Source organism: Eupeodes corollae, chromosome 2 (genome assembly GCF_945859685.1).
Source record: "Eupeodes corollae chromosome 2, idEupCoro1.1, whole genome shotgun sequence".
Lineage (NCBI taxonomy): Eukaryota > Metazoa > Arthropoda > Insecta > Diptera > Syrphidae > Eupeodes > Eupeodes corollae.
Genome location: NC_079148.1, coordinates 57,444,139 through 57,456,497, shown reverse-complemented (window position 1 = coordinate 57,456,497; position 12,359 = coordinate 57,444,139). Strand labels below are relative to the sequence as shown.

General features: G+C 30.3%; 1 protein-coding gene across 6 annotated transcripts in view; it reads left to right on the top strand.

Annotated features, from left to right (window-relative positions):
- The window catches only part of LOC129944400 (uncharacterized), a 104,413-nt gene extending 92,280 nt beyond the window's left edge, over window positions 1-12,133 (top strand). For 4 of the 6 annotated variants that reach the window (XM_056053801.1, XM_056053799.1, XM_056053798.1 and 1 more), the window contains exons 5-9: window positions 5,328-5,722; window positions 5,799-6,150; window positions 6,318-6,863; window positions 6,925-7,440; window positions 7,514-12,133. In XM_056053801.1, the coding sequence (XP_055909776.1) occupies window positions 5,328-5,722; window positions 5,799-6,150; window positions 6,318-6,863; window positions 6,925-7,440; window positions 7,514-7,945 (2,241 nt within the window). In that variant the 3' untranslated portion in view covers window positions 7,946-12,133. The remainder of the gene's footprint in view (window positions 1-5,327; window positions 5,723-5,798; window positions 6,151-6,317; window positions 6,864-6,924; window positions 7,441-7,513) is intronic. The other 2 variants (XM_056053797.1, XM_056053802.1) reach the window with 1 other exon arrangement.
- Window positions 12,134-12,359: the final 226 nt, after the last annotated feature.

The following is a 12,359-nucleotide window of genomic DNA, read 5'->3' as shown; positions in this document are numbered from 1 at the left end:
ATTAATTTTAATATCTATAGATTGATTTTGGTAGATAAACTAAAAGTAAAATATTTATAAGGCTCAAATACATAACCCGTACTAAATAGAGGACTTTACAATTAGAACTCGTTTAAAAGAAGCTTTTAATGATTTACCCATAGTTAAACTATGGTAGAATGAATATTGGACATTTTAAAATCCCTATTACATCGCATCATGTAAATTCGCTCCTGTCTTAATTTACCACCGCCAAATATATAATAAAAAGTTATAAGAGAGGGTAAACGGGTAGAGAAGTGTTGGGAAAAATTCTTTTAACGCGACATCAGCGCCAACCAGAAGAAGAAATAAAATATGACTAGAAGTTTGCCGGAGGCTCTCAGCAGGATTTTCGCAATTTTCCACAAGAACGGATAATCAGGAAAGGTTGTTCTTTTGGGGGATGAGAAAGCAAAAAGGGGTGGGGTCTTTGGTGAGTGTAGGAAAGAAGAAAAGTTTGAGATTGAAATGGTGGGTTCGTTTGGTTTCGTTTCGTTTAGTGTTGTCGTTCGCCGTCGTCGTTTTAGTTTTGATGTGTTTCTGTGTGTTTTTTTGTGTTTATGCAGCAAAGTGGAAGCCATGAAATGTTCAACTTAGAAATTTTCAGTTATTTAAAATTCACCATCAAGGATATACACGAAAAAATACATAGAAGAAGAATGAGTTTTGATTCTGACACCGTTTAATTAGTTAGACAAATTTTAGCAGAAGCAAAGCAAAACACAGAAATGCTATAAGTAATTAACACCCGGAACAATATTTTATTAAAAAATTTTAACTTTGTATATATGCATTTCAACTAGAAACATTAGATCCATTTGTCAATCATTTATTTTTACTATTCAATAAATTTGATTTGGCTTTTATTGATGAATGAATATGTACCTACATTAACTTTGCTGAACTATTTCTATAACAATCGATAAATTGACTTGCTTTTCAATTTCAATTTCAATTTGGCACCAACTGGTAATGTAGGTAATGTAGGGTATAACAAAATTATTAATTAGTAAATTGATTGAGCCTTGAAATCCTTGAACTTGTCGATTTCCCGTTTGTTTATTTTTAGAAAGTGATTTGGATTTGATTAAAATTTTACACAGTGATTTTTTGTTTGAATAATTAAAAGGAAACTCAAGGGATTATGAGTACCCTATTAAATGTTAGTTTAAGCTTTAAGGAAGCAATTAGAAAAATTGAGTAGGAGGTAATGATGCAAATTTGTGCTAAGTGAGAAGTTTATTGAGCTAGGAAAATAAATTCACCAGCTATCACAGTAGAATGCGCAGTAAAAAAAGAGTAAAAGGAGACTTGTAATTTATTTTTTGAGAATATATCACGTAGAAAATGTGAAAACTAAAAATACAGCCCTAAGTAATGCAACAAAATAAATTTTGAAAATTTCACAAATTCTTTAAGGTCTCAAAAATGATGTGACTGAAAAGTTGAAAGTTTAAAAATATGCGGAAATATGGGAAAAAGGAAAAAAAAACAACTATATTAGAAAGTTTATTGTTTTTATTTTGATGCATTACTTTTTCCGCCTACATGCAAATTTTCAATACTTTTTGCAGAACTTTAAAACTTAGCAAATATAAATTGATAAAACTCTTAAAATTTGCCACTGTGAAACTATCAATTTCAAATGTTTAAGTTGTTCTAGTTGTGTGCAAAAACTCACTTTTGCTATGAATCACTGGAAAACAATACAAAATTAGAAACATAAAGGGCTGTTAACAAAATTTAGGAAATAAGAAAACTACAATTTTGCAGGAGCCGTTTCCTTGTACATTTCTCTACGGATGTAAAGTAGTTTGAAAATTCAAGAAATTTATTTAATATACCCAAGATTTCCTTTTTTAAGGCACCACATTCAAACTTTTTTGTTAGGTCATTTATAGCTATCATTAAAATTTCTGCCATTGAAAAAAATTTCCTGATTGAAAGCCACCGATAAATTTTTACTGACAGAAATCTGTCATTGAAATTGTGTGAAATTGGAACTCAAATCAGTGGAACAATTCGTTCCACTTTTAAAAATAAAATTATCAGCTGTTCAGGAAAACGAATTTTCGTCCGGAAAATAGAAAAATAAATATGCAATTACACTTTTTTTCCTCAAAACAATTTATATATATAATTTGTATTTTTAATCAAGGAGAAACACCGTCAAATATCGATTCAAAAATGTTTCCGGATCGATTTCAATAATAGCTATAACTGGCTCCTAAAACTTCGGAAATATGAAAGTACTGATTTGATTTTTTTCTTTAAATTCAGCTTCAATAAAATAATGTATTTTTCATAATGACTACTATAAAATAAATAAATTGGGTGGCGCAACAGTCCGTTGAGAACTAGGGCCTAGTGACTTACAACTCTCAACCATTCCTGTGTGCGAGTACTGTTGTCATTAATGGAGGGACCTACTGTTTTAAGCTGAATCGGAATTGCTTATTTGGGAAAGCACTTTTCATGACAAGAATTCTCTTGTCAATTCCTCGCGCAAGAGTAATTACCCATGAAAAACACTTTAGATGGCACAAGCAGGGTTCGAACGCAAGACCTCTTGCATGAATTGCAATCAAAAACGACATTGCATTTCGAAATCAGTCGCACATCGATGACACTGAGAATATCAATTTAAAAAAGTGTCAAAAATTCCCCGAAATTCCCACGTATGCATAAAGCGTTATTAAGGTTTCTTTTCTGTGACTTTTGAATGGTAAATGCTGCAAAAAAGATTTCAGCTAGAATTTATAGATCATGACATGTACTTCAAAATAATTTAAGTAACTATTTATTCTACAAGCAAGCGTCAAAAACGCCAAGTGTCGAAAATAAGGATTTTTCGGATATTATTTCTAAACGGTACTTTCTATACTTTCTATCTAAAAGCACTTCAAGTAATAACTGTAGTTGTATTGTTTTATTTGTATTCTAAGATTTTTGTTTTGAGTTTTATATTTTCTTCGTAAAATGGGTCGAGTTAAAAAATAAAATTCTTCATCTTGACTCTCATAAAATGCCTACAAACGAGGGTTAGACTTTTTTCTAAACAAGAAGCACGTAACAAAATATTGCTATAAAAACTAAACCACAATCATGCGTTCGGTCGTGACGACTTTGGCATATTGAATAGAAACAATATACTCTTATGAGGAAATTTGAAATGTTACTTTGTGCTTGCTTTAGATCGATTTGACAGCTATATTGCAATTTGGATTGTTTTATTTCTCATTCTGTGTAGAGCAGCAGTGGCTTCCCTTTTGTTAGTTAATTTATAAAAAATAAAAGAAACAAATAAATTAAAAAAATATATAAGTGATCTTATGTAAACTATTTACTATTAACTGGGTTTGAATCCATATTAAGTTTTGCATTATGATAAATGATATTGTTAAGTCTGTAAAAAGACTGTGAAAAGTCTCGCCGAATTAACGCTTTGTTGGACTTAAACCAGTATAAATTGTCGAACTTTTGAAAATCTCGTTTTCGTCATTAAACTTCCTAACTAATCCCTTCGTTTAAGTTTCTTCTGGGAAACTGTTTCAGACCATATTTATTTCTACAAATATAGGTTCATTGCTTTTAGTTAGCGGTACAAGTTTGAAAATTAAACTTCGTCAAAACCCCAAAAATAAGGAATTTTCGACATCAAATTCATCTGCGTTTTTAGAAATGAATAATTTCTATTTCATACAATCAACATACTTAAAACTATGACCATTTAAAAAAATTAGTTTTTTTTGTAACTATTTCCACTACGGACCTTTAGTTAAAGCACCGAATTTCGATGTTCAAAGGTTGTATTTTTTGATTTGTAAGTTTTTCATGGTTGTAAGTAATCTTAGCGTTAAACTAGGATTCAGAATCACTATAAAGGGCTCAATATAAAACACATACGCTTTGTGCAACCTTTAACAAAAAGGGAGAGAAATTCTGAAATTTGTCGACTTTAAACTTTAATATTTATAATTTATATAAATACAAAAAATGTCTAGAGTTCAAAATTAATCAAATAAATTTTTAGTTCTACTAAAAAAAAACTTGAATACCTGTATGTGCTCATTTGGAATTTTTAAGAACTTTCTGTACTAGTCTGTACTTATTTTGACCAATATTAGAATTTTTCGAAATTTTACATTCTTGAAAATACTAACTTGTAAATCTCATTATCAAAACAGTCCGATTGAAAAATGTATTTGTAGTATTTACCGGTTTGAATTTTAAATCTCAAAACGGAATTTTTCGACATAAAAAACTAAATAACTTTTTACGTGGGGCACTTTTTGCTATTTGTTAATAACGATGTCTTCAGTATCTGTATTTATTTCCATCGATATTCGAATCATGCCTAGGTTTGACAAATTTTACGTCCATTTTCCAATTTTAAACCATGAATCATGGACTGTCATGCCAGAGGTCATGGGTTCAGTCCCTGCTTGTTCCATCTTAAGTTTTTTCAGGGGTACTGCCTCTTCCAAGGAATTGACAAATTCTTAAAGGTAATTCTTGACATGAAAAGTGCTTTCTCAAATTAGCTATTCCGACTCGGCTTGAAATGTAAGGTCCCCTTTATTCCTGACAACAGTACTCGTATACAGGAATGTTTTGCGAGTTGAAAGTCACTAATCACTTGTTCTCAACACAGTGTTGCGCCACCTAATTTATTATAATGATAATTTCCCTAGGACAGTACAATAAGAATGAGTTTACTTTTATTTATAAGAACATACCTTATATAAAAATTGAGTTTGTAGACAGATATAAATGAAGAACTTATTTTGTTTGTTTCAGAAACCTTATTAAAAAATGTTAAGTTGAAAAATATATAAATATGTTAGCTTATTCGGGCCTTAGTTTGATTGTTTATTATAATGTGGATGCCACTTTAAAAGGAAATATTTTGTTCCTTTAAATCTTCCACCGCTTCTCGAATGTTGTGAATTGTTAACTTCTAAGAGTCTCAGTAATTCGTCTCAAAAAATTCCTCTAAGCTTTAAGTTGATTCACTGATTTCCATTTCATCACTTTTTTTAGCATTTTAACTATTACATTAATATGATTTAAATTTTATTCTTATCACCACCTAAGCTTTAATAATAATAATTTTTTTAAAAAAATTGGTCTGAAATAGAGTTTTAATGAAGTAGTTTTACCCTAAATTACTTTGAACTTCAATTGTTCATCTTGTCTTTGCCAATATACGAATCTTAAATTAAATGGGGAACTTTTATGAATTTAATTTAACATTCAACAACTACTTAACATGTTTAATTAAAATTTAATTTTTATTTTCTTAGTCCGATGATATGAACACCTCCTCCGAAGATGACGCAAATGCCAAAAGATCTGTTCGTTTTGTAACAGAAGATGCTTTAGCTATTTCCCGTGATGGTGATGGCCAAGCCGCTCCTGATAGTCCCGAACACGATAGCCAAATTAACGAATTAATTCCTATAAAGAAACATTCGACTTTGTTCACAAATGCTCTGCGACCAAATTCAGCTGTACGTCAGCTCTTCCCGAGTTCTGTGCACCAAACATCGTCCATGTTAACACATGAGGCTCTGCGAGCTTTTGATGAATCGAAACGTGCTGGTAATTTACTGCCAAATATGGTTGGTGGTAATCCAGGAGATACGGATTCGGTGCGTAGAAGTATAGAAAGGAATATCCTAAGAAGGTCGTTGATAAAGTAAGAAAAACTAAATAGAAATAAATTTCCTCAGCCAATTCTATTAATTATTTATACTTTTTCTTTCTCATTTTAGAAAAAAAGCAATCAAATCAGATATTTCTCTTGAAGAACGTATCAAGCAATTGACATGTGACATTGATGAATCGAACGAAGATCCAGGTCAAGACTCTAACGATGAAAATGGCAAAATGAATTTATATAATGGCGAACCAGCTGCTCATCGGGATAGTCCAACTGGGGAAGAAAATCCAAATCAAAAATATTCCAACGATAAAAGTTTCTCACCAAGTTCTTCGGTTTCCAGCTCTTCCAGTGGTTCATCATCTGCGTATAAGAAAATTTCCGACATATTCAATAGGGATAAGAAGCAGGAGAAGATTATGGAAATGGAGGAGAATCCAATTGTCATTATACCTCAGGTAAAGGTTTGTCCTATTTTGTATATTAAAACAAATTTGTTATTATTGTGGATTTGCATGGTGTTTAAGGCATTCAAGAGTTCAAGAGTGTCATTTATTTACTCGTGTTTTTGAAAAATAAAAATGATCATTTGCTAAAAATGTGTGCAAATTTGTTCTGCATTATTTTTCAGGAATGTCGTTGCCCAGCAGCTCCCGACTTGGGTATGGGTATTCAAGTTCCTGTCGTTCATACACAAATTCATCGAACTCCCCCACGCCAAACAGAACCAAAGAGACAATTCCTGTCTACACTTGCTCCTCTTACCGCCTGCGTTGCTGGTCAAAAAGATGACCTCTCTTCCTATTACACCTTGGCGGCCGGCGAAGGACATTCTCCAGCTAATACACATTTTGCTCAGTACAACATGAGTGACATGGAGCCGATATTATGCAACGACGAGATGAGAAAAGTGGCTCCCGACGTTATTGCCGGTACACCAGGTCAGGAACAAGATGAGCTAGCTGCTTTCGCTCAGCAAGAATCCAATCGCACTGATAAAATCAAAAAACGCTACACCAACGAAACCTCCAATGCAAGCTCAGACGATGACGAGCAAAATGACTATGGCTTTAATAAGAGACCTTCTGTGCGTGGCATCAAACCAAAGTTCAGTTCGACCAATGAGATTCTGCAACAAATGCAAGATCAGCTAAGTAAAACAATGCCAAGTTTACAGGTACGTTGAAATAGGCCAACGATCTTTTCAAATGTTAACATTGTTTTTTTTGTAACTGCAGAGTAATACATCTATTAAATCCTACACATTGCCAAAACAAGCTTCTAGCAGCTCCATAAATAAACAAATTCAAAATGTCCAACCACAGAACCAACAACAACAGCAGCAACAACAACAGCAACAACAACAGCAGCAACAGATTCCAGCTGGCACAGCTATATCACAACAACAAACCGAACGAACCTGGAGTTTCTATGGTGATCCGGAGCAACAACGCATTCCCATGGATGGCAATATTCATCCAAGCTATTACCACACCATGCCAACGGTATTCCAACAGACATTCCAGGGTCAAGAAGAGACTCTTATGTATCAGAATTGTGTCACAATGGAACAATATGGACGTTATGCTCGAAGTCCTACTCGCCGACCAGAGTCACCGCCACCGCTTAGAAACTATCATCAGACAATGGTGCTTATACCGTGCAATGCTGAAACTTACTCGCAGTTTGCTGCAACAACCGTTGACCCAAAAGTAGCTCAAATTCAGAGGCAAAATATTCTCGAATATCAACAGGTAAGTTCTCAGAGTTTCTGATATTTTTATGAACAAGTAAAAAATTGTATTGTCCGTTTTTCAATTACTTCAGGTAACTCAACAAACTATCCGAGTTCCCATTAGTTATGCTCTACCTGCTATGCAATTGCATGTAGTTGCTGGACGTGGCCATAGTACTCAACAATATGTGCAGCATCAACAACAACAGCACCTACCATCACAACAACAACCTCAGCAGCGTGTACTAGCTCCCCGATATAGTATACCGCAAGATGGCAGTATGGGCTTCAGTGAACGTGGTGTTCCAGAAGGTGCTGCAGCTGTTTCGCACACTGACTGCAAGGGTATTATATCTCCAACATCGCAAGCCAACCAACAACCAACTCAACAACAGCAGCAACAACAACAGCAACAACTACAACAGCAACAACAGCAGCAGCAGCAACAAATGCCCAACTGCAATCAGACAACGGTTACCTCCACAGGTCCTCCAGGATCGGTATTCTATGCAATGAATGTATGACCCGGAGGGGACTAGTCGTCCCAATAGCGATCTAGCTAACCCAACCAAAAGTGAGAAAACCAAATAAATTTATTTAAACAAAAAAACTAAAATTTATTAAAACAATAACAGCGTTTAAGGAATTTATTAAGAATTTTAAATAAGTTGTTATAAATAAAAATGTAAAACCCTTAAACTGTGACAAAATGCAAAAGAAAAACAAAAGGGTATGATTATTGTAAACAAATAAATATCCTGACAGAAAAACAACTCCACTAAATAGCGGCAACATTTTTGATGCAATCGTTAAAGAGCCATGTCCAGTCCACGTCAACAAAAGCTTGCAACAAGGATTCTAGTAGTTCTGGTTCCTTCAAAAATGAACATACCTAATATGAACACCGCCCGAGGAATCATAAAAAACAAAATGAATAACAAGAAAGGGCCTCAAGCCATGTAAAATATAGAATCCACTTTTGGGAGATAGTTTAAAGGGTCAAAACCAGTGATTAAGTTTTATTTGTTTGTAAATTTTAAAAATTAATACAACAAAACAACGGGTTTGATTTTGACAACGCAATGTTGGTGCATTAAAAATATGAGATTCCATTGATACAATTTTATTGCTAAACAATTCATATACATACTTATATATTTTTTTTCAATGCTTAAGTACTTAATACTAAGTAGATTTTGTAAAAAAAATAAAACAAAAAAATTGAAACCAAACAACCAATTATATAAGAATTGATGAATATTTTTTATTCAAATTATTAGTGCAAAAGTATTAAATATATATGTATTTTATTTGTAAAGAAAAAAAAAAACAAAATAAACGCTTAATTTAATCGCTAGTTTTAATCATTGATGAGTGAATTGTAGATGTCTTATGTTATATTGCAAATATTTAACAATGCAAAAATTAAACAAAAAAATAAATACTATATATTATATATATTTACTTAGTATTATTATTGTATTAAATTTAATTGAAGAAGTGGTCTTAAATTTAAAAAGAAAAAAGAAGATGGCATCAGAAAGTAATCAAAATTAGTTTTTGTTTGCAATTATTTATGTTATATTTTTCAAAATAATTTATTAATTTAATTATTAAGTTAAATTTGATTGCGTGGTTATTAATATTTTTGACTGAAATTAGTAATTATTTAATAATTGATATTTAAAAAATATAAATATATATATATAATATATTAGAAAAATACAAAACATAAATGTTATTTGCTAGCTTAAGATTTAAATGAAAATATTATTTATTTATTTCTATTCGCTTTGATTTTATAAAAAGACAAACATTAGGGACGATTTAAGTAAAACATTACTTCCATAATTTAAAAAATATGAAGAACAAATCTCAATAATTCTTAATATGAAACATGAATCAATGTGTTATTGTTAAATTTGCTATACAAGAGGAATTAATCATTCTTTTTCAAAAAAAGTATGTTATCATTTAATTATGGTATGAAAAGAAATTGGGAAAGTGAGAAGAAGTTCCAACTGCAATTATTATCTTCTTAGTTTACTCATTGATTGACGAAAGACTTTTTTCCTTTACGATTGTTGGACTGTATTTCCAAATTAAGATTTAAACAGAGCTTGACGAACAAGATCTAAGCAAGCTATTCAAATTCATTTGACTTTTCGAATAATATTTAAAGAAAAGCGATGTGGGACTGTGTTGTCAAAAGTTTTAAGGCCCCTATAGTTCTCTAATATCTTTCATATTTTCTTTTTTCACATCCATACCATATTTTCCTTGGACCAGAAAACACATCTTGATTTTTTGTTTTATGTTTTAAATAAATCTAAAACAGATTGTAAGACATCTTAATTAATAGTGTTATTTATTGTGTTTTAATTGTATTTTTATTAGTTTCAACTTTTATTAAACTTTATATTGCTACCGAATTATGCTGTCCAAAAAAGTCAATACAAAAATCTAGACCAAAGGTTTATTTAATTAATTGAAGTCACACCCGATGCGTGAAATATTTGTATCTCGCTTGTGCAAAGTCTGTTGGTTTATCTTATTGGAAATGAAGATTTTCCTCAAACAATCCAGAATTATACACTTTGACGTATACGTGCTTTTTTAAATTTGTTTAAAGAGTTTCCTAATTGAAAAACTTAGGTGTGTTGTTATTTTACTTTGTTAAAAAGAGAATCATTTTGAATTTTAAGAAACTTTGTACGAAGAGTTGAGGTCGATAGCTTATATGATGTGGTTTACTTGTCTCCAAGTTGTAGCTTAGTTTTACGAAAATAAAAAAATGACTATAAGTTATTTAGTTTTTATTTTAATTTTTTAATTTTTAATGTTACAACTTATGTTTTGATTTTTATATTCTAAATCTACGACGAGTTTCGGGGATGTTTCTCCATCATCGGGTGTAATACATTTAAAATTGAAAAATAAAAACAAAAAACATATTTATTTGTTTATTCTCGTAAATCGATAGCTTAATTCTGCCACCAAGTTCATGTTATTCCGAGTAATCGTTTGTCTTTGTTTATATGTTAGCTTATAATTGTGGTTTTAAACAATCGTAGTCAAAAAAATGGCTGCCATGCCCTCTAAAAATCTACAATATTTATTTTGAACGTTTTATGTAGATTTGTTTTACTGTTTTCTTCTAAAGATCTTGCTTTTAAATGTTAATTTATTCTTTCCCCATCAACTTGACAGTAATCGTTCGTTAAAATAAAAGTTCACTAAGTTCACTACATACGCAAATCACTGACTTTTTGCCTCTTTGCACACAAAAATTATAAAATGTGCCAAAAAATAAATAATTTATTTAAAATGTAATAAGAAGTCAGAAACTGAAGAATAAGAATTCAATTTTGTTACAAGATATTACAAGATAAGACTTCGATTAGCAGTGTTAAACTTGTTTATGGATAGGTTGCAGTTTTTGTGTCGCTTCCTTTTGTTTCAATAAAACACCTGTTCACAAACCGTTTACTGTATACTAAAAGCTCAAATCACCTAGCGGGCAAGATGCCCTACAAATTCCATTAAATACAAATTTTGTTTCCAAATTTGAATACTTTTATGTGCAGGAAGTTTAAGGAAGTTTTTTTTTCAATTTTTGTTTGTCAAACTTTTTTTATCCAGCTACATTCAAATGAATATCAGAAGTGTTTTCTGAATTATTTACAACAAGCAAACATTTTGATCGGACTTTACTGGTTTTGCTTTTCTTTTAGACAGGATTTAATACTCTTATAAAAAAAAACAGATAATTAAACACAATTTCGTTACCAAAACATCAACTTTGTCAAAAAAAAAACAAATAGCTGTCACTATCAGATTTTCAACATAAATGAAAAATGGAAATCTATAATATCGAAACAAACTTAATTAAAAAAAAATCACATAATACAAAAATAACAATATTTTTACTATACTTAGTAATTTCACTACAGTGTAGTCATTATTTAAATAAAACTTTTTAACTTAATCACATTGAGTATTATTATGGAAAAATAATGAAAAGAAAATTTGAAACAAATGTAAACTTAAAATTACTCTGAAAGAAAATTGAAATAAATTACAAAATTGTTCTGAAAATAAAGAAAAAAAAATAAAACTCAAAATAAGAAAAAAAAAAAAACTTTAAATATTCTTTTTCTTTCTTAATCACATAAGAAACACAAAAATAATAATAAATAAATAACAAAGAAATAAACCAAAAAACTCATTTAATGTTAGCTCCGTTGTAGATCGTAATAATGTAATTTATTATCAGCATACGTATACATATAACAAACAAAAAAATTAAAAATAATAACTATTATATTATATACAGACCATAGTATATAAAAATATATATATATATATGTAGAAAGTATATTTCACATACATAAGTATATATAAAAAATACAAACAAAAAATTCAAGTCAACCAAAAATGTAACCGAATTTTGAGATATCGAATATGCAAATAATATACAAAACAAAAATTATAATGAATTATAAATATTTAAAACTAAAATTAAAAAAATAACTAAGTTATTATATACATACATACTTATTATTAAAAAAAAGAAGACAGGAGGAAAGAAATTGCTAGAATATTTTAGAAATGATATGTTGAATTCTTTTTTTTTAATTATTTTGTTAAGTACGTAAACGAAATTAAATAAAATTTTGACTGAGCAAATGACTCGTAAAACATAAAAATAATATTTTCTTTATTTATTTTCTCAGAATATTTAGGTGCATAATAACGGGTTATCCATTTTGCGGTTTAAAAAGTACAGAGCTGGAATTCGAAATATCTCAAAATAAGATAATATATATTCGAAAGTTTTGCATTTACGAAAATGGATAACGTAATTATTGTACAACGCATATATGTAAATTCTTAAAACGCACTACAAAAATAGTGATTCTGCCACAGACACATATC